The sequence below is a fragment of the Lagopus muta genome, chromosome 1 (assembly GCF_023343835.1).
Source record: "Lagopus muta isolate bLagMut1 chromosome 1, bLagMut1 primary, whole genome shotgun sequence".
In the NCBI taxonomy this organism is placed as follows: domain Eukaryota; kingdom Metazoa; phylum Chordata; class Aves; order Galliformes; family Phasianidae; genus Lagopus; species Lagopus muta.
Window position 1 is genome coordinate 92267590 of NC_064433.1, and position 22435 is coordinate 92290024.

Below are 22435 nucleotides of genomic sequence, written 5' to 3' on the forward strand. Positions count from 1 at the left end.
CCTTCTTAGGCAATCCAGCTGCTCCCCCAGCCTTGGATATGCAAACAAGAATCTCATATGTAGCATTGAGGTGTTCTTTTTATTTTCTTTGACTGTAAATCCATCTCTGCCTTGCAGGCAACCATCAATATTGTGTTTGACCGCGTGGGGAAGACTGATCCAGTCACAAGAGGAATTGAGATCACTGTGAATTATTTGGGAATCCAGTTTGATGTGAGATTTATTAATTCTTACAGCATTTTCAGTAATTCCTACCCCACAAAAGCAATCGCATACTACTAACAATGTGGAAGTGATAGAACCCTGAGAATGCATCTGTGACTTCTGACTTACTAAAGAGAAAAGGAAATAGAGCTTTGAAACAAGTATTCTGTTATTTGCACTTCTATAATTTTTCATCTCCAAAGAGATGATTGATGTAAGTTGTATCTTTTTTACTTGTGTGTGTAATGAAATGAATTAACAGATATTTTCACAATTATCTTCATAATGTAAACCTGTTTAGAGTGGATATTGTGCAGCTAGGAAGTACAAAGGTCCTAAAGAATTAGCAGCTATACGATGTAGCGAAAATGGAGTTAGAGAATTAACTGTATTCCTCTTGTTGATACAGGTGAAATTCTGGTCTCAGCACATTTCCTTTATTCTTGTTGGAATAATTATTGTCACCTCTATCAGAGGCCTGTTAATTACACTTACAAAGGTATGTTTGGCCAGTAGTGTCTTACAGCTTTCCTCATAAAATATCATGTTACTAGATCTTTAAATTCAAACAGAACATATACTGTATAAACTATCAGTACACATTCGTGTTTTTACTCTCTGAATTTAAATCCTTGTAGAGGAGGAGGAGAGGAAAAATATATTCTCCCCACTCAGTTTCTATTACTGTTATTCTCAGGAAGAGGTGTGGATGCTCAATGAGACGTTAAGTGTAAGCATGGCTTCAGAATGATGCTGTAGCCAGCATATTAGTAAGGGTTCATGAGATGATGATTAAAAGAATTTAGATTGCCTCATTTGAACTGCTGGTTCTTCTTGTAGAGCTGGAAAGGTATTAACTCGAGAGACATGTGACTCCTTGTGTTGACTTGGGTTTTAGTACCCACTCTTAAATATTAATACATGACTTTTACCAGTTGGTGCCTGCCACTCTTAAGAGATTCATGTTTCTAAAAGTAGGCTACATGCGTCTCTCTGAAAAAGCATGCTTTTTATGTGAAAGAGAATTGAAGGGCATGTTCCTTTCACGATGTCCTAAGGCATCCTAAGGTCCAGCTTATTTCCAGTGTGTTTTTTCTTTCTAGTTCTTCTATGCCATTTCCAGCAGCAAGTCCTCCAATGTTATTGTTCTGCTTCTAGCACAGATCATGGTGAGTATGCAGAACCATGGGCATACCTGTATGCATTTGTGCATACGTACATATTTGTTTTTGCATACAAACGAAGATAACAAAGTCCTTGTGTGCTGGCCTATGATAGCCACAAAGCCAATTTTAAAACAACTGCTACTTTCTCTTTTTACAGGGTATGTACTTTGTGTCGTCGGTGCTCCTGATTCGAATGAGCATGCCTCTAGAGTACCGCACTATTATAACAGAAGTCCTGGGAGAGCTTCAGTTCAACTTCTATCATCGTTGGTTTGATGTGATATTTCTAGTTAGTGCACTATCCAGCATCCTCTTTCTCTACTTAGCACATAAGCAAGCTCCAGAAAAGCATATGGCCCTCTAAGTAAGGACTGCAGACACACACTGCTCCCGTCTCCTTTCTGCTGGACATTTGCAACTCCTGTGGACTGCAAAACTTGGAGAGCCAGGACAGTTCTGTGTGTTCAAGCAATGTCACTGGCTCTTTGAACTTCCATGTCTTCAGTCAAGCTCTGTGGCTCATTTTAAGGTGCTACAGCTTGAGGGAAAGGGAATGCACACATTGCCAAGGAATAAAGGGAATTTATGGTACACCAGTATCTAAGGGGCTGTAGGCTGTCTGAGGTAAGGTATCTTGTGTTTGGAAGAATGCCTTCAGAGAAGGCATCAAGCAAATGTGATTTTTCTTTTAAAAAGCAACTCATAATTGAGATTCAGAGAATGGTAATTTTGGAGCTGAATGTGGAAGTCTGTGGAATTAAATAAGCTTTTGTAATACCTCATGCAAGCATCACAGTTGTTTTTTTTTGTCAGCTCAAAATATTTGTTTGCAAGTGAGCTGGAATTTACTACCTGGCAGAAGTGAAATGGAGTGAAGTTGAGAGGATATCACTAGTACGTGCTGTCCTTTTGAGCTGGAGCTTAGCTCTCTTGCTGAACCTCAACTTTGTTTCGTAAACAGAACTGAGGTTTTGGATTCCTGTTTGCCAGAGTTCAGCATGAAGTCAAAGATAACAGTTATGCCTTGTTTACCTTACGTGTTATAAATGTATTGACCTTATATGCTATAAATCTGGTGTTCCCCTCAACCTGTATATTCTTCTACAGTAGCCTGTTTCCCCTTTCTGATGTCATTCAAAGCATAAAAGTAAATTTTATTCATGTGACTTGAACTTGTAGCTTCCCATAGACACACTCCCAGGATTTGTTTGTTACAAAATTGTTCTGGAACATAAATCATAGGTGGTAAGGCTAGGACCTGGGGAAAAAATAACCACTGAAAACAATTTAATTCTGTATTGTCTTTGGTGTACAGGAAGGAGACAAAAAAGCATACAATAGCAATATTGCAGAGCCATTTATATAACATCCAAGACATTGTGGTGTTGACTTGGAGTTAGACAAACCGGCATGACTGAATTACACTTTTAACCACTATGATCTGCAAATTCAGGCAGAGGAGAGAGAACAGTGCTTAGAGGTTTTAGGTTTTAAGTTATGAATTATGAGGTTAACTTAATGTTTGAAAGGAACTTCTGCAGTGTTAGTGGAAGAAAGGAGTGTATTGCACAGAGTATATTAATTCATGACATACCATAGCGATTGCACTGCCATAAATACAGCACAGATCGTCACCTCCAGGATTGTGTTAATGGGATTGGATTAGGAGAACTGTCTCTCCTGGGAGTTGGTGAGAAATCAGTTGGTCTTTATTAAACGCTCATCCTTAAAAGGCTCAGATACTTAGGAATTTATGAACTGTTTCCTCCCTGTGCTGCAGTATACTTAACTGTGTACTTCTAATTATTAAAGCCTTTACAGTAGTAAGTGGCTTACTCCCCATTTTACAAGACAGAAAGACTTGTGCAGTGAATGAAGTACAATTGCAGCGTGCTAAGGGACTGCAGGATACACTGAAGTGCTTATTTCAGGCAGTGGCATTTTAGCAAGGCAACACGGTCCCTTACAGGTCTGGTACTCATATGGATAGTCAAATCCTGAAGTTGCAGTAGCAAAGTGTGATTGAAGAAAGAATTTGGAAGATTTCTTTTTTTGTTCTCAGCATAGTCAGTCTCCTCAGAGCCTTGTGTCATAGCTGCTGTTGCTGTCTGCTCCTGCTGAGGCAGCTGATTGTGAAGAGGAAGATGAGCTTGCCTGTGGAGGAGTAACAAATACGTTCTGGTTATTTTTAGTTTGTAAACATGCTGGTTTGCAGTGTTATGAAGGACTCCTGTTTTAATCTGCACTAATGATATACTTGTTTGGATGGCATAATGAGCCAGTAAATGTCACTTTTGTCACTGAAGTGCTTTCTCGTTAGCTATGTTTTAGAGACAAATATGTTTAATAGAAGTTTCCTGTTGTTTAATTCCTGTATCTGGTGAACATGCACACTGAAGTAGTGCTAATCTTCTGACAGAACTTATGAAAAACCTGGCAGCTGGATATTTGCAGTCAAGGGTCATGAAAAATAGATAGGAAGATAGGAGGCAGTATTGGTCTTATCCTTGTCTCTCTTGCATGATCAGAAGGAAGCATTTCAGTACTTAAGGCTGACCACAAAGAAGGTTCAAAATGACTGTTTCAAGAAGTATTTTGCTGCTCTTCTAAGTTCTGTCGTACTTCAGATTCTTTTTGCCAGTATAATGCGAGCAAAATTACTTTAAATCTGCGCATTTCTTTGAAAATGTCATCATAATCTGTTGATTGCTCTTTATTCTAAAAAAAAAAAAAATCTATTTTCAAATATTTCACCTAATTTCTCCAAAAGCAGGTTATGCTTTTTTGTGTATTTAAGGACTTTTTTTTGCACTTAAAGGACTGTATTGCCTCCTTGAGGGTTGCAGTGTGTAGATTGTCTTGTTCCATAAAGTCTCTTGTGTGTGCATTCTTTCTGTAATTTAATTGTGCATTAGAGATATTCACCTGCATTATGCCTGGGGAAGGAAAGAGTTGTTTACAGTAATCATATCACAGCTTCCCTCTTGATAACTTGGACTGACTTGTAAAAATTGAGGATCCTAGCTCAGTTATACACAGCAGTTATAGGAAGTTCTTTCAGCATCTCCTCCGTGATCCCTTGGCATTTGTTTAATACAGTAATACTTACCCTTTCTCTTGGTTCAGGTGAGGTTCTCTCTGACTCTGCTGCTGAGGTTTCTGTATAAGCAGGAGGTTCAAAAGTGTCTTGGGCTGGATCTGCCATAGCGACTGTGATGGGAATGTTCTGGTCCTGGAAGTATTTGTAAGCATCTTTACCGCACACCAGTAGCGTTACTTTATCACCACTCTCTTTGATTCTTGCCACAACGTTGTCATAAGGCTCATTCATCACATTCACCCCATTCACTTCCACCAAAACATCATTATTTTCTACGCCTGCTACATCAGCTGGTCCGTGTCTTTGTACCTGCAAAGGCAAGTTCAAAGGGTGACGTTAGCATAACGTTGAAAAGGTGCATTAGCAACTGATGGTTCACTAAGCTGTCAAAGTAAGTGTGGCAGGGAGATTTTGGGAGCAGAACTGAATTGAAAGAGACAATAGGCCTAGAATGGTGTAACTTAAATTTCACTACATTGACGTATTCTTTAGTGATGTGTGAAACTCCTCCCTTCCAGAAAACAAAAGGCACAGATGTAATTTGTGATAACAGAAGATTCACTCTTGCCAGCTGCAGAAATTCTGAGAAGTGGAAGGGAAAGTTCTCTTACATTTCCAGGATATTCTATAGTTCAAAAATCTGTATTTTAAATGCTACTTTTTTTGCATTCCAGCCTTGTAAATAAAAGCAAGAAATGAAACAAGATTTGGATTTCCTTTCCTTTTAGATATCTAGTGGAATAAAAGCAATGAGGTTTTCTGGTGTTTATTTTAATATTGGTCCTATAATATCAGTCTGACTTTTAACAATTATAACTTATCTAAGAGAGCTGGAGAACAGTTTTGTCTTGTGCTTTTGCTTGAGTGCATTTACAGGGTGGAAGGGAGAGGGCTGCCCAACATACTATGCAAGCTTTTCATTGTCGATTATCTTACATTAGTACCTCATTAATAAATAGTCCAGGTTTGTTCTTGACCATGTTTAAATTGAAGCCAAATCCACTTGGCCCTTTTACCATCTTGCAGACTCTTGGCTTGTGGTTCACTTTCTGTTCAGTGTGCAGCTCCACTCTTTCCTCTGCTTTTGCTGGAGCTGGGTTTTGTAGTTTGTAGTAATATGAATAGGGGGAAATTTGAGCCTGAAAAAACAGTGACAAAGAAAACTTTGATATGAAACCTGTTGTGAAATCTGTAGGTTTCTTGCTAAATATGTTTTGCTTGAAACCTTCTAATGGTTCAGATACGAGTTGCAATGAGCTGCTCTTTGCTGTTAATGTCTGGTTAAGTGGAAAGCTACAACGTTGATCCACGTGACAAGGTTTGTATTGCTCACAAAAGATTATACAAGAATTCTGATTTTGCTGTCTTATTCCAGCCTTTCTTACGGTGCTTTCAAATATGGAATGGTTCCAACAGTGCCTCTAAAAACATGGAAGAGGCCAAAAATGTGGATGTTTAGTGATTTGGTACTCAAGTGCAAGGAGTGTTGCTGATGTCTGGATGCATCTTAGACCCTTGCTGTAAGATAAACTGCTCTGACAGACTAATTTGTTGCTGCTTCTGTGTCTTATTCTGTCTTATCTTTAGTTGTAGCTTGCATTTACTTACCAGTTTATACATGGCGTCAGTTTCCTTATCCACTACCACCAATGTGGTTTTTTCTTCAGACTGCTTAATCTTTCCCACTACACTTTCATGATCCAGTGCATCCACTCGCTCACCATTGACAGCTACCAGGATATCATCATCTTTGAGACCTGCCTTGGCTGCTGGGCTCTTGGGATCAACATCTCTGATTACATGATCTAAGATCAAAAGGGGAAAAGAAGATGGATGTGAAGGACTGTTTGGTAAGTGTAATCATGTTCTGCTGTAAAAGCTGCTGTTGAAATTGCACTTGAGGTTGAGGCAGTTTCCCTGATACAGACTTGTTAAGAAGCCAGATGAGGAGAATGAGTCTGCAGACTGTAGGAATAGTGGAATAAACTATCGCAAATGTCATGTGTGTTGGCTTGGTTCTTACCACCAGTGTTTTGTTCCATCCGTAGATAAAAGCCATAACCATCTCTTCCTTTCTGAAGCTCGATAAGTTTTGGCTTAAGAGGAAGGAGTTTTAGGTTGGCATTCTCTTTGCTCAGCACCATCTTCTGGCTTGTATAATAGCGGTCCGTTTCTTCATTTGAAAGTAGAAGCATAATGTGATTTCCAGACTTCTTTACCTGCATTAGTACATGTACAGTCACAGATATGACCCCTTCAAAAACAATTGTAGTTACGTCAGTAACTGGCTTACTGATACACTAGTGGTGGTGAGTGCTGCTGCATCAGCTGGAAGGTCTGAGTGACACTATTTTAGGGTTTTTTCCTTTTTTTCTTAATAATTTGGACCATGTCAAGATTTCAGAGAGACAAAATCTTGCATAAATATGAGGAAATGTTCTGTATTTCTTACTGTTTTCCTGGTCTCTGAATAACTAGCTGTAGAATTGAGCTACCTAACAGCTATAAGGGGTTGGCATGCAGTGGCAGTGAAATCCAGTAAGCCTCAGTAGATGGTGCCTGACTCTCATCTAAACCTGAAACTCTGTAAGGCAGACATATCATGCCATCTCTATCACTGTTTTGGATTATAGCAGCAACAAGCAGATAACTTATCTTTGCCCTAGTGTTAAATTTCTGTCACGCTCTTGGCCCGCTTCAATGTTCCTGCATGACTGACTGAAGATTTTTGGTCTGTTCGAACTTTCCATTTAATTCTGTCTTTCTCCAACTGCTTTCTAGTTCAATGGGTGCCCTCTTCACTCATAACGAACATCACTGCAGCTGATGGTTAGCAGCCCCAAAAAGCATAGGTGTTGCATAGCTCTGTAGCTAGAAGCCTGCACTCAATTGTGTTGCTGGAATGCCAGAGCATGACCAGCCCTCTGAAATCTCTTCCGCTCCGGCTGTGGTTTAGCACTGCCGTTAGTGGAGAACTGGAAGTCTCATTAGCAATGTTCTTTGCAGCTGAGGCTAGGCAGCAAAATTACTTGCAGTTTAATTTTCATTAATCTTGGGCTTCTTAGCAGAAAAAAGGAACTGCTGTCTAAAATCATGAATTCACCCTGTTCCGTGCTGTCTGCATCATCAGTTATTCCTCTTCCTTTCCTAAAACTTGTATTTAGTTACTTACCCTCTCTCTTACTATTAGGAGTATTTCCAGGATTTCTAGGAACAGAGCATGTTTTATTTACTATGGTTTCTGGCACTCCTATAATTCTCATATTTAGAATTCTTTGGCCTGTTTTGATGGCAGTGTTCATTCAGAGTCAGGTCAAGAGACCATATGACAACAAAGCCAAAGCAGAAGGGTGCTCTACTGAGTTGGTAAAGTATAAACAGTAGCTTCCGAGATTTGCTGTGAAGCATTCAAACTAGCCAGACTTGCCTCTTCAGTAAGCCTGACAAGTTGCTGTGAAAATGGGCCAGAACAGAAGATGAATCAGTACACAAACAAATACCTTTTCCACCACCTCCTCATGTGTGTCATTTTCCACATTTTTTCCATTGATTTCAATCAGGCGATCTTTATTTTGGACGCCCGCCTTTGCAGCTGCTCCTTGTGGTGCCAGATCTACTATGAACAACCCCTTCTGACCTGAAATAGATGGTAACTCATTACACAGAGTAATTCACTGAAACATGCTTGCATTTAATGGCTAAGAAGATTCAGCACTGATGTCCTTAGACGCTCTTAGTCTCTTCTTACGTGCATATTATAGTGGCACCACAAGTCTTCAATGTAGACACGCCTGTCTCTTACTTCTTTTATTCTGCCCAGGAAATATCAGGACTGTGGGGAAGGGAGGTGGTTTGGTTTTTTTCCCACTGCAACTCAAACTCTTATTTCTCTACCAAGAGTGACAAAGGAGCTGATGAAGATGGCTGAAAGGGACTTTTTTTTTTTTTCCCACTGTTTTTCAGTGCTGTTCTACACGCTTCAGAATTTCCTGTGTTTGAAAGATACTTGATCTTTTGGTTATTCTGCATTCTGAAATATCCTGTTTGTGGTTGATGATTTCCGGAAGGTTTGCCTGTTCTGTTGACTAGCCTTGTAAGAAAGACAGGTGTGAAAGAGACTGAAAATTACTTACTTTCTAAATGAAATGAATCAGGAGAAGCATTTGGTCGTTGTCTTATTACTGACTAGCTGGCTAGAACTTTGTATTCTAGTTTTTAAGTGATTTGGAGGAATAAAATGGACTTCAAGCAGCAGTTGAGAATATATTTGGTATTCAAGCACCAGCTGTGGAAGTGGCTTTGGTAAATGAGAACCACTGCTATGGTGGCTGTTTCTTTTTTTCTGGCTTTTATTTTTCCTGCCCCATTAGAAATATGGTCCTCAGGAAACCATATGTTGTACAGAAATTGACTGGAGATGGGTCTGAATCCATCTTGCTGCTTCTTACTTCCCCTGTTAGCAAGAGCACCCTTCCCCCCCACCCCCCAGCTGTGGCTGTCATATGTATACCATCTGTCCTCCCCAGGCTCTCACCTTCTGTGGTTTTCAGGGAGAAGCCATACCCTTTTTCCTCCTTCACTAAGTAGCAGAGCCGTGGTTGTGGAACTGCAGTGATTGCTCCATTGGCCATGGGCTGTATGGACTGCTGCTTCTTCTTTCCTTTTGATACCTTTTGACCCAGCTCTTCCAGATTTGCTCCCTCCTTTTCTGCATTTTTATAAGATGCTTCATCCAGAACAAGAAATACAACAGAATTCCCACTGTTCTTTATAATCTCCACCACCTGTAATGGACAAGGTGAAATGGCAAACAGAGTGATTGACCTAAAAGCTTTCCCCAGGAAGGGTTACACTCTTCACTGGTTTTGTTGTCACATCCCTCTGCTTATGATGGATAATAAATGATGCAGAGAGATATGCAGAGCAGCTGACTCAGCTCTTGGAAGATGCCATAGCAATGGAACAGAAAGCTTCCAATAGTGACAGTGGGTCTCAATCATGGGAGGTGATGTGGACCCCAGACTGAACAGGTTTGTACCTTTGTATGTTCCTCCTTGTCTACAAACACACCATTAACCCTGAGGACTCTGTCTCCATCCTTCAAGCCAGCCTTTTCAGCGGGGCTGTTCTTTTCCACGTTCCGGATGAGATGTCCTGCTGTGTCCTTCTCCACACGTAGGAAAAATCCATAGCTCTTCTTGGGTTTTTTGGTCACTTTGCATTCTCGGGGCTGGAGAGCAGAAGTCATCTCTGCAAAGCAGGATGGAAAAGGTAATTGTGAGTAAAAAAGGGTTTGGTTTCCTGGGAAATCCAGCTGTGCAAAGGAAGATGAAATGAATCCTTTTTACCTGCTAACTCCAAGATGAATGCCTGTGACAGGCATAGAACAATGAATGATGTTCTCCTTAAGTATTGCAATACCTTTGAGAGGGTCTCTTGTACGGTAAGTGTAGATGACTTGTTGACATAGGGACTGGATAAGCAGACTCTTTAGGTAGGCAGAAGAGTGGCTGAGCCGTTAGGTTCACAGGGTTTTTATCAGTGGTACTTAATCCAGCCATTGGCTGCTTATTAGTGACGATGGTTAGGGTTGGTACTGGCACTGATGGGTACTGTTCAAAGTCTTTATTTATGTCATGGACAGTGAGGCAGAATACATCCTCAACAAACTGATGGATAATACCAAACATAGGGGAGCAGTCAATAGGCTGGCAGATAGTGATACTATTTAAAGGGACATTGACAGGCTGGAGAAAGGAGCTGTCAGAAACATCAAAACATTTAATAAAGAAAAGTAGAAAAAAATCTGTATCTAGGCCATGCGTGACAGCACAGGCCAGCTGCTGCCTGGTCAACAGACAGTTTTGCAGGACAACACACAAGTGCACAAACTGAACGTGAGTTGGTGTAGCTTTGCAATGAAAATCAACTGTATTGTGGGCAATATCAGAAGGTATCTAGCAAGTCAGTAAAGGGATTGTTCCCTGCTGTTTGGCACTTGAAAGGCTATGCGTGAGTTCTGTTTTGAGCTTTCCATGTCGCTGACATACTGAAGCTAGTCCACTGGGGTGGGTTAGGTTTTTGGAGAGCAACATGTTCGAAGAGAGGCTGAGAGAGCTGGGTTTGTTCAGTCCTGGGAAATTGTGTGGGTTTTCAAGTGCTTAACTGGATGGTGTAGAAAACACAGGTCCGTATTATTCTTGGATGTTAACACTGATGAGAGGCAACAGATACGGGTTACAGCAAGGGGAATTCTAATTAGGGAGATGTAAGGACAGCTTTTTAATCTCTGGTGCTTTCAACAAGAGCCTAGAGTGGCTGTGGAATCTCCATCCTTGGAGGTGCTTACCTGGATGAAGCCCTGAGAAACTTGATCTAAGCTGGCCTGGTTTGACATGAACTGTTGGACCAGGTGTCCTCCAGAAGTTCATTCTAACCTAAAATATTCTATATTTTTATGATACAATGGAATTGGGTGGCTCATTATCAGTAAGAGAGGCACTGTGTTCAGAAAGTAAGCAGTAGTTGTGATAAAGAAACAATTCCAAAGTTCACTATCTTGTTATCTTAGGGGATCCTGCCCAAGATCCATGATGACATAAGAACAAGATTAACGAAGACAACTTTCTCCATCCAGCTAATTAGCACATTTGATGTGTGTCTTACTGGATAGATTTTCTTTTTTTTCCTCACTCCCGATAGAAGTTTGTGAAAAGACCAAATACCTGTTTCAGAGGTTAGCCATTAATCTCAGCCTAATAAATGCTAAGAAATTTCATCTGTCTGCATGAACGCCTTACGGTTCGTTCTTTTTTTCTATGCATCACTCACGTAACTAATGCATGTGAAAACTGGCCTTTTCATTTATTTTGCTTGTTTTTAGAAGTAGCTAGCAGTGAAACCTCTCTGTGATCTTGATAGCAGCCTACTGCTGAAGTACATCTGGCTACCCATGCAAATATACAGTATTGGTTATGGAAGCTGAAATTGTGTTGTTAGGGTTAGTTGGTCAGCGTATAGGAAAGTATGGGTGAAGAGAGAGGAGCTGACAGGGATGCCGCTGAAGCTGGAGAATATGGAGCATTTCAGCATGCGTGGATAGGCAGGCTGTGGACTGTGATTTTCTTCCTCCCTTTGGTGAGGTACTTAGTAGTTTGTGGAGTCTGTGCATAGTGGCATGAAGAATAACTTCACGTAGGGATGTCCTGCACTACTGTTTGGACATTGTACTCATCTCAACCACAGCTCAGAGTAGCTGTTCTTGACAAACACTGGGAAATCTGGTTAATTCCTGAAGTTTACACAAAGCTGAACGAACAGTAAGCTTTTACAGAAGAGGTTATCTCTTATGTAGAAGAGGAGGGAAGATTATATTGGGCTGTAAACAACTTCTCACTTCATGAAAGCTTTACATGCAAGATGATCAGGCTCATAAAACAGAGTTTTATATAGCAAAAAAAAATAAAGGAGCAACTTACCTGTATATCTTTGTGAAGCAGCCTTTGCAGGAATCCTCTCTTGCTGTTCCTCCTGTAGCTGTACCTATAGGTACGACTGGACTTTGATTGGGCAAAGGTTGATTTAAAAGATGATTTATTTAACCAAGTTTCACTTGAATATGCTCAATGCCTTGATAAGCTGCCTTGTCCTTGCCTGCAGAAGTGCAAATCACATGTATTTCTCAGCAGCTTTGAATTCTGTTCTGCTGATAATGATACTCAAAAACTCAGTGAAGGAGGTGATCTAAGGTAAGCCTGATCTTTACTCTGTGCAAGAATCTTCTCCAGCTATAAGAAGTGTCTTAAAGGAGCACGTTAGGATTGTCATGTATTGACCATGGCTAGCTAGTGTTTAATTGCAGATTGAGAAGTTCCCAATTCAAAGCTGTGCTCTCCATGTAGTGTGCCAAACATAGGGGCTGTGATGGATTAATCTTGGCAAGCAGTCAAATGCCCACCTGTCTACTCTCTTGTTCCCCTCCTCAGCTGGACAAAGGAAGAAAATGGCATGTAAAAGTGTGAGGAATCTGAAATAATGACAGTAATTCTGAGAGATGCAACGTACAGAGTGGTTGTGATTGAGGGGTAGACCTGACTATTGAGAACATCCCACAGGCCACCTGTGGATGTGAAACATTCATTACAATCAGTGAGAAGAGACAAAGTCCCTACAGCATATGTAGGAAAGTGGTTGGGAAAGACAGTTTGGATTACTCTCCTTTTGGAAAGGAACAACCCACTTGTGGAATTGTCTGTGCTCAAGGATCAAAGTATAATTGGTGGTCAGTGTGGAAGGATGAGCAGATTTGTTGTGTACTTCTCTGAGGTTAGCACACCTGTGCACAACTGTGCACAGTGCACAATTTGGCTTGTATTACTTACTGTATTATACAACAGAAACCACCTGAGCTAAAAGGGAGTGAGTTTCATATGGAAGTGTGCGAATATAGCAATGACCCACTCCAAGCTGGTGTTGGTGCCCAGCGATCTGACATTCTGCTTCTCCTGTCCTGAGTGATGGCCTTGATAAATGGGACAAAAGTCCAGAGGACATGTAGATGCATTAGATAACGTGGAACCTAAGAATGGTGCAAATGACATGGAATAAGGAGATAAGGCTATACTAAGTCTGCCTGGGACAGAGCTAACTTTCTTCACGACAGCCTGTGCAGTGCTGTTCTTTGCATTAGTGTTTGAAACAAATCACACCAGTGATTTGGCTGTCATTGAGCAGTGTGCAAATTACCAGAACTTTCTCTCTCCATCCCTCTTCCTCTGCGCCCAGGTGAGTAAGCTGGATGTGAACAAGATGCTGGAGAGGAACAGAGCAGAGACAGCTGACCCAGGCTGACCAAAGGGATATTCTGTGTCTTTTGACATCATGCTCAGCATCAAATCATGCAGAAAGGAGGAATGCAGGGACACTTGGTTATGGTATTTGTCTTCCCAAACCACTGTTAAGCTTGTTGTTTCCCAGTAAGTAGCCTGCTGATGGGAGGTAGTGAATGAATTAATCCCTCTTTCTGTGTTGTATGCATGCATAACATTTTCTGTACATCAAACTCATTATCTCAGCCCCCAAGTCTTCCCTTCTGTTTTCTCCTGATCCCATGGGGAAGAGGCAGGATGGCTGTTTGGCTGCTGAGTGAGGTCAACCCACTGAACACTTCTTATGCAGCAGATATAAGCATCTGCAGAATGTACTGATGGCATTTCTGAAATGGGGGAAGCCTCCAAATTGGAGATCTTGGTATGCCAAGATACTTAGTGAAACGAGAATATGAAGTTCTTGCTACAAAGTCTCATTCAGTTTTGGAAAGCTTTAAAGTGACTGATCTCCCTCATTAGCTTGCTGTGGAATTGGATTATTAGAAATAATACCTGCCTTTTTCATGGCTGTCTGCTCCAACTGTTTAATTCAAAGGAAAGGTAATAAAAATAAGCATAACCTATATGGGCTATAATGGAACAGGCATCAGTGTTATAAAAGCCTTAATGTAATCCACTTACTCTAAGTGGATTTGCAAGCCTGTTGTGACTATGAGATGTTTTTCTTTCTGTAACAATCTAGAAAGCTGTATAAGTGAGCCCCAATGTTGTAAGCACCAGACAAACGTAGTCAGGCCCTGCGTAGGGTCATGTGCAGTCTTTCAGATAAGTGAGACAAAGATTGGGTGAGGAGGGACACAGAGAAGGGGAATCCCAGCAACTCACAGTTTGCAGCTTGCAGCACAGGCAGCGTGGGAACCCACACAAGGATTTTGGGTGAGCATACAAAGAAATAACACGGCATTTGAAACAAGATATTAGGTGGTATTTTTTGATGTCAGTGCCACTGTGATAACTGCCTAAGGTCATTTTGGATCCAAATAAGATTTTTTTTTTTCCCCTGTAGAATGAATGAGGTGCTGCACAAATGTTGGTGAAACGGAAATACTCAGGGATTCTGGAAGGGAAAATATGGTCATGTTCCAAGAAGAAAGAAGATAGACGCTGTGCACCTGTTTCAAAAGATTTGGAAGAGAGATTTGAGGAAAGAAGACCTAGCAATCAGCAGAATACTCGAGAGCTTCTGGCATGGTGAAATACAAAGGCTGGTAAATGAGGTTGGAGAGGGGAAGATTCTTCGCGTTGAGGCAGGTGGTTAGTGATAGACAGGAGGTTGGATGGGATTTTGATGGTAAGGTGTCACGGATTTGACCAGATCAATCTATGTCCGTGACAGGGGTGACAGGCCTCTGCCCTCCCCCCCCCCCCCCAGTCCCACAAAAATGGGAAGGAAGGAAGGGAGGAAAAGAACAGCGGCAACAATCTATGGAGGAAAACTTATTTTACTATAATATTGGAATACAAGATAACACAATAGATACAATTTAATTGCAATTGAGATTAATAAATCAGACAAGATGAGAGAGAGAGAGTTCCCGGGACCGATTCAAACCTGAAAAGCTTGGAACGGCTAGGAAAGCACCCTCCAGCACCCACTGCAAGGCAGCAAGAGAGCCCCCCCACCCGGAAGGGCCAGATCCCGTGACTGCTGTAATGTACAGGGATAGGTACTTGGAATTGGGGCAGTGACACTTTAATGCCCTGTACACTGCATGATGTTTTGATGTGGAATACTGAAACCCAAAAACAAAAAACATAGAACCATGACGTAAGGTGTAAGGAGGGTGCATCTCCACGTGTGCTAAGGACCATGCAGATATTAGAACATATCTTCACATCTGAGGTGTGAGTTGCCTGGAAGGTATGCTAGTGTGTCCAGTGCTAGCAAGCCCTTGTGGCCAAAAATTCAAAACCTCCTGTCTTTCCACCAGTAAAACGAAAGTTATTGAAAAGCAGAGCAAAATAAAGGTGGCTTACAATATACCCTCACCTTGAAGCCATCTTCTTGAGCATCTCCCTGAGGCTCTTCTTAAGCCTCTTGAGGCTTTTGGAAGTACATTCTCAAGCATATTCATACAGCTACAGAAATAAGGAATTTATCTCTTTTTTTTTAATCTTATTTTTTAACACTTCAAAGCTTGTGGAACTCTGGGCAAAACTCTGAATTTTTCAGGTCAGTTACCATTGCAGGAGTTGGCTGCAGTGACTTACGTGGTATGGCACTGTTAGCACGGGGATTGAACTTTAGGGGGTTGCTTTCTCTAAGGTTTGTTCTTTCTCATCTCCTTATATAAGGACTTTCATTTCTATCCTCACTAGGGATAAAATTTACAAAATACTTCCAACTATTCTTTTTACAAGACGTTTCTGATATTCAATCAGAATCACAGAATCATAGGAGTTGGAAGGGACCTCTGGAGATCATCTAGTCCAAACCCCTGATAAAACAGTTCCCTAAAAGTTCTGTTACCAAAGGACTCAAGTTGTGCCAGGGGAGGTTCAGGTTGATATATTAGGAAAAATTTATTCTCTGAAAGAGTGGTGAGGCACTGGAACAGGCTGCCCAGGGAGATGGTGAAGTCACCGTCCCTGGAGGTGTTCAAGGAATGTTAGATGCTGTACTAAGGGACATGGTTTAGTATTAGGGAAATATTGGCAATAACTGGATGGTTGGACTTGAATGATCTTGCAGATCTTTTCCAACTTTGGTGATTCTATGACTGATCTATTTATCAGGAAAATTTTAGATTTATATCAGAAATAAGAATTTTGTAGTAATTTTTATTTTGTAATTGGTTTCCTTAGCCACTCGGTAAATGGAGAGAAGCACCTGTGTTTTTAATTTTGATGCTTGCTACAATTTCTGACTTCATAGGATTTGAAGAGTCCTAGCCTCTTCCTCTCAAAGAAAACCCCCAAAGCAAAAACTTATGACTTTATAGAACTCCCAGCAGGCCAATTGGAATAAAGGCACTGTCCTATGGCTGTTTTGGTATCATCTGTGTGAGGCGCCTTATTTTGATTCTCTGACGTCTTTCAGAGGATTTTATTTGAGCACACAGCAATTACAGAAGTTATCCTGTAACCACAATATCCTTTTCCATTCATTCTTTGTAAGAGACAAAAGTGCTGCCTAATTTCAAAGAAGAGTAAATGTGTCCTCTGCTGGCAAATGGGCAGCGGGTGACAATAAAGGTTGTGGTAGTTTTCCTACTTAGCATCTGAAATAAGAAGAAAGCAGTGCTGCACATGTTCTACTAGCATGAAATAGGGGGCACATGTGGCGTATTCCAGGGTCTTTCAGTGAAGTCAGACTACGAAACAGAGAAAACCAACCCTTGTGGAGTGGTATTGTTCCAAAGCATAAGAGGGCTGTTCGGAAAGTATTGCCTCCCATGTTATTGTGTTGGCCCACAAGGTCAGAGGAAGATGTTGGTATAGAAGTAAAGACTGAACCTTCACACCAGTATTCCATCACTTTTTGTTCCTGTGTAATAGATGGCAGCAGAGGGGCAGTCCAACAGTCAAATAACTGGTGCAATGATCATGGCCTATATGTAATTGCTTTTAATGTGTAGTTTTCTGTAGATATATGTTTGAGTTGAAAAAAAAATAATAATAATGTGGCTAGTCTCTGGACCACTTAAAATGTCTTGGTATGTTGTTTATTTTATCACTATTTTAGAATCATGGCTGACAGAAGTATTCTTTTAGGAGATGGGAGAGAAAGAGCATCTGTGACCATTTCATTGGATAAGAGGAGTAGAAAACGGAGCTAGTAATGAATGATAGCTTGGTGAAATACATCTTTGAAGTTTATAACACAAGCATAAATTCGCAAAACTTTGACTGAAAGGTAAAGTTTTTTACAACAGTATGGTTCATATGTTTTGTTCTGAGAATAAGATTGTTATCAAATGACGCACATTGCTGCCAGCACTGTTCTATTGACAAAATGTTTATGTGGATACTTTGCTGTGGAAATATTTCCTCTCTTATCCTGATGATGCTGATGATACCAATCAGAGCAGAACCCTCCTCCTGGGTGCATGTGCACCTCTTAAAAATCCATCTAATGATGCAGTTCTGAATAATGGTTGCTTACTATACTGCTTACTGTACACTTGCTAAACACAATCTCACTCATCTCTGTGCAGGGCCATTCTTCTCTTTGGTTCTACAGACAGAAACTAGTTAATATAAATTTAATTTTCAAATGTAGCACGCTGGGAGAATAAGGGCTCTTATATCCTCTATTTGTGAAGTATATTTTGCAGAATATTTTGCCCTTGTAGTTGAGAAAAAGGAAAATGAGATGCCAGGTCTAAGCCATCACAACACAATATATTAAGAGGAGGCAGTATTTCTCCCAGTTTATGTTAATATGCAAGGCTGTGAACAGTGATGGTGGAAGGCTGTGCTATTTCACACAGAGGTGTATGGCACATGAAGAAGTTTCTTCCTGTGCAAGAGAGCAATGGCCTCTTCAGCTAAGTCTGTCTTTCCACAGATAAGTCTGACAGAGCCCGTGAATCAGAACCTCGGAATGTTCTAAGGTCTCCTTCACAGATAATACAAAGATGTTTTGTATTTGTTCTCATATCTAAACTATTCAGAATCAGTACAGCCCTCGTCCCTTCGTTCCTTGCTTTTGCAATGATGTTCTTCCACTCCGATTGGGCAAGTGTTATATAAAACACCATGTGACTTGATGATAGGAATATTTCGTTCACTGAAGTCCTCAGTAATCATGAGGCAAAGTCCATTTGATCCACCAAATGAATATTCATTAGTGGTCATGCACATAGCTATGTGGTAATTAAATGCTTCTTTTCTGGTGACCACATCCTCCTGATCAAGGAAAAAGAGGCAGGGAAAAAAAGGGGAAGCAAATAGGAATTACACTGCTATCGTGCTGGTGTTGGGAGAGGAAGGGGAGAATAAGCTTCCTAGTGTTTTAAGCTTCTCTCTTCCCAAACAGATAAATAAATCAATGGCTGTGTCTGCATTTACAGTAAAAAAAGGAATTCTGTTATCCATGAGACCTGTCTATATAGGAGGTACAATAGCACTCCTCTTTCTCCTGGCTTTGTTTTCAGTGTTTTATATTTTGAAATGTCTTCTGCAATGTCTTTTCTGCATAAGAACATAAAAACTAGGAAGTGTACTTGTGCAGCTTCTTTTGCTGCTTTGTCAGTCTGAAATCAATGTTTGCAAGCAGCAATTTCTGTTAAGACAAGAATTCAGTGCTCTTAAAAATGAGGAATTGTGTGAGCTGAGTAGGCTTTTTGGTGAAGGCATGCATCCACACTAAATGGATGTGTGTATGTATGTATTTATATGCATGCACAGAAATCAGGCCATCTGCAGGACTGTTCAAATAAAAGCAACTGAAGTTAATTCAATTAATGCTGTTCAAAGGACGATGCCTTTAGCAATCTCTTCTTCCCTGTATTCTTAGTATGTGGGAAGGATTTTCTTTCTAGCTCTGTACGTTGGGCATTTTTTTTTTTTTTGACAAGTCATTCCTCAGTTCAGATTTTTCTTAGCTACAGCATTCGCCAAGACATTATTTCTTATGTAGTTCTACCAATCTAGTTCAACTTTTTCCATTCAGAACATGCATCTTTCTCTTTCCTAGGGTAGGCACCCTCATAAAACTATGGTGTTCTTTTTTTTTTTTTTTTTTTTTTTTCCCTTCCCCTCTCCCCTCTGATCTAAAGAACATAAGTTATTTAGATCTTGGTTGCATTGTGTTTGTCACTCTCCAGAGATACATTTCTGATGTTGGTGGTAGCTTGTATTCCTTTTCATTTGAACTTTATAAATAATAAGTTTATCTACTTCACTATTTTCTACAAGGCACATGAAGAAGAGATGCTATGTAACCACACAGAAATATCAACCTGATCCAGTGGTTGGCAACACTACTCGCAGCAGGGAGCTGGAAAAAGGTGATTATTAAGGTCACTTCCAATCCAACACACTCTGTGATTCTATGAATCTATACCTTCCTCCAAAAATACAGTTCTGTGGGACAGAGAGTATCTACACCTAAGACTCTGACAGCAACAAATGTGAATCTTTCCCTTTCAATCTTCTATTCCTTTTTCTGCTGTCCCAATACAGTCACCAGCCCCCTGAGTCTGTAATCCATCCAGGAAATATTCTTAATTTCTGTAATATACCTATACTGTTGAGTATTTTATTTCATTTTTTTTCATTAAAGATACATTTTGTTGCTGTAAGCTGAGACTGCAGTGACATGTGCATTGATCTCAGCAAATATAAATGATTTTGCTTCACTGAAGTTAGGAGAATCACTTTGACTCTTTTCTGCATGTGAGGATTTAACTTTTGCTTCAGCTTTCCTGCTGAGTGCAACCACCCTTTCTTCAAGAAGGATTTAAACTGGAACAGCATTCACTGACCCCTCTTTTCTATTAGTAATCACAATGTGATGTCTGAATGGTTGCGAATGGAGTTGAATCCAACTGTTGACTGGTCATGAGAGGTGCCCACCAGGGGTCAGTATAGGCGCCTGTCCTGTTCAATATCTTTATTGATGACTTGAATGAGGGCATTGACTGCACCCTCAGTAAGTTTGCAGGTGACACCTCATCATTCTTTACAACTACCTGAAGGGAGGTTGTGGTGAGATGGGTGTTGGCCTCTTCTCCTGTGTAACTAGCAATAGGGCTAGAGGGAATGGCTCAAGTTGTACCAGGGGAGAGTCAGATTGGATATTAAGAAAAAATTCTCTGAGTGAGTGGTGAGGCACTGGAACAGCCTGCTCAAGGAGGTGGTGAAGTCACCATTTCTGAAGGTGTTTGAGAAACGTTTAGATATTGTACTGAGGGACGTGGTTTAGTCAGAAACAGTGGTGGACTGGATGATCTTAGAGGTCTTTTCCAACAATGGTGATTCTATGAGTGCAAAGAAAAATACAAGCTTCCTGTAGAAAATTCTATCTTCTTGGTCACTTCATGTTTGCTTTTGTATTGGACAGTTTAATGCCCTCTGATCTGGTGTAGTTTATATAGAATCATAGAATCATTAAAGTTGGAAAAGAGTACTAAGATCACCCAGTCCGATTGTCAACCCATCCCCACCATACGTCTACTATGTCCCTCAGTGCCACATCCACACAATTCTTGAAACCATCCAGGGATGGTGACTCTGCCATCTCCCTGGGCACTTTGTTACAGTGCCTCACTACTCTTTCTGGGAAGAAATGTTTAATAATATTCAACCTGAGCCTCCCTTGGCACAACATGAGGTCATTCCCTCTCACCCTATCACTGTTACCTGGGAGAAGAGGCTGACCCCCACCTCACCACGGCCTCCCTTCAGGCAATTGCAGAGAGATACAAGATCTCCTCTGAGCCAGTAGAATGCAGCCCTTTCCCTTGATAACTTCAGAAAACATGATAAGCTTTGTGAGGAATACAAGTCTAGATATGATCTGAACCCAACATTACTTTCATTTGAGAAAGAAACATTTTAGTATGAAAATTATTTTTATATGGTATAAGAGCCAGTAGAGTTGATTGTGAAGTGATCTTTATTTGCTTAAAATCGCCTCCAGACAAGGAACAAATCCTACCAGAAACCTATGCCAAAACATTAAGGGCAGAATACATTTCCTTAAAAGACATACCGAAATGGAAATAATGTTAACTTGCTTGTTAGAATGGTCACCCACTGGTTTTGGGGACAGCAGAACTTATGTCCTTGATTTCAGCTATAAAATGACAGTCTTCTTAGGAAATACTTACCTGCACATCAGCTAATTGCCTGTCCTGAAGATCATTCTGGGTGGCTTGACAGTATCTGAGCCTACATGACTGTCTGATTGGGAAATGTTGAGCTGACCTCTGAGCTGAAGTAAGTAGAACCTTCTCAAGAACTGAAGACTGAAAAAGAAAAGTTAATATCCTCAGATATAGCTGCAATTAGTCTGTCGTCATGGGCAGAGCATCCATAGAAAGAAAAATTTAAACATTTATGTTATGGGGAAGCCAGAAAATACCTGAACAAAACTCTTATGTGTGGCTGTAAGTTCCACATTATTTGACTCCATGGCAAGATCCCAAGAAGTTGAGCAAAAGTAGCTTAAACTCTACTATCTTGTGCTTCTGTTTATTTGGAATGTTCACTTATGTTATTCTAGTCTCTCTTGGTTTTCATTTGTCTGTGCACAAGAGATTTCTAAACAAGTTCTGTAATGATTTCCGAAGCTAAGTAGCAACTTGTCACTCACTGAGTCAGATTCCACTGTTGTTAATGGTTGGATTTAAAACTTCTGCTATGTGATTTCACTGTCATACTTTCTTTTAAAACCAGTGCGTCATTTTGAAGGGGATGATGGAATAAGAACCTTCCATAATTGTTTTTAGTTACAGAGAGGTGAAAGGAAAAAGTGTGCTTAAGTCACATAGGCGTGTACAAATACAAAAGTAAGGGGCTATTCATTAGCCATGTACTTCTGGAGCTCGATCACTGTGTAGGGAGTCTAAGCTGAAGGGTGTTGTCATTGTTTTAAAGTCTCCTAGGGGAACACTTAGAGAAATTCCTCCTTGTATTAACTTTGGGAGTGGTGCTAATCTGTGCTATTAGTTTGGCATTATGATCCATTGGCTATGCTGGCCTGTTGATTCACTGTAATACTGTCAAGCTCTGTATTTATTCAGCTTAGGTAACTGCGGAGTGTAACTTCTAAAGGTTTCCTGCTTTTATGTTATTTAATTGACGTTCTTCGTATTATTTTGATTTGGAAAAAGGAAAAAAAGAAGGCGCATCTTTTCAGTAATTAGCACATGCACTTATTCTCTTTAGTTATAGAATACTTGCATCTTGAGGTATAAAACGTGCAAGCTCTTGGTGTTCTCATCAAATTAGTTCCGTACCGCTTCATAGCATATAGCTTTATGTGTTAATTGAGTATGTAACTGTTATTTGTTGTTCTACACTGAAGAAAGAAGTAATGACAGCCATTTGTCGTTTATAAAAGACTGTGTTAAGATATATCATGTTGAAATGGATAAACAAAAACAACTCCATCAAACAAGGGCTTA

At 40.4% G+C, this 22435-nt stretch overlaps 2 protein-coding genes and 1 long non-coding RNA gene across 8 annotated transcripts in view; 2 read left to right on the forward strand and 1 right to left on the reverse strand.

Annotated features, from left to right (window-relative positions):
* The window catches only part of GPR89B (G protein-coupled receptor 89B), a 168471-nt gene extending 165956 nt beyond the window's left edge, over positions 1-2515 (forward strand). For all 5 annotated transcript variants that reach the window (XM_048934017.1, XM_048934014.1, XM_048934015.1 and 2 more), the window contains exons 11-14: positions 118-213; positions 614-703; positions 1308-1373; positions 1528-2515. In XM_048934017.1, the coding sequence (XP_048789974.1) occupies positions 118-213; positions 614-703; positions 1308-1373; positions 1528-1734 (459 nt within the window). In that variant the 3' untranslated portion in view covers positions 1735-2515. The remainder of the gene's footprint in view (positions 1-117; positions 214-613; positions 704-1307; positions 1374-1527) is intronic.
* A 197-nt stretch (positions 2516-2712) lies between these two features.
* On the reverse strand, positions 2713-12051 carry PDZK1 (PDZ domain containing 1). The gene is made up of 9 exons (XM_048934013.1): positions 11949-12051; positions 9509-9720; positions 9005-9254; positions 7971-8107; positions 6494-6689; positions 6079-6275; positions 5415-5609; positions 4480-4779; positions 2713-3524 (listed from the first exon to the last, which is right to left on the reverse strand). The coding sequence occupies exons 2-9, from the start codon at positions 9716-9718 to the stop codon at positions 3447-3449; spliced, it is 1563 nt and encodes a 520-aa protein (XP_048789970.1). The 5' UTR covers positions 9719-9720; positions 11949-12051; the 3' UTR covers positions 2713-3446.
* A 57-nt stretch (positions 12052-12108) lies between these two features.
* Positions 12109-20610, forward strand: LOC125688245 (uncharacterized). Of its 2 annotated transcripts, XR_007374663.1 has the most exons (4): positions 12109-12218; positions 14365-14654; positions 15132-17214; positions 19221-20610. It is a non-coding gene; the product is annotated as an uncharacterized LOC125688245 (long non-coding RNA). The 2 variants fall into 2 exon arrangements; XR_007374662.1 differs by lacking the exon at positions 19221-20610 and having other exon boundaries at positions 15132-19037.
* Positions 20611-22435: the final 1825 nt, after the last annotated feature.

Excerpts from the sequence above, each read along its gene's own strand:
- PDZK1 (XM_048934013.1), bottom strand. The coding sequence starts at position 9,718 with ATGACTTCTGCTCTCCAGCCCCGAGAATGCAAAGTGACCAAAAAACCC. Across the intron at positions 6,276-6,493 it reads GATGGAACAAAACACTGGTG|ATCATGTAATCAGAGATGTT; the intron begins GTAAGAACCAAG and ends TTTTGATCTTAG. Across the intron at positions 5,610-6,078 it reads CTGACGCCATGTATAAACTG|GCTCAAATTTCCCCCTATTC; the intron begins GTAAGTAAATGC and ends CTGTTTTTTCAG.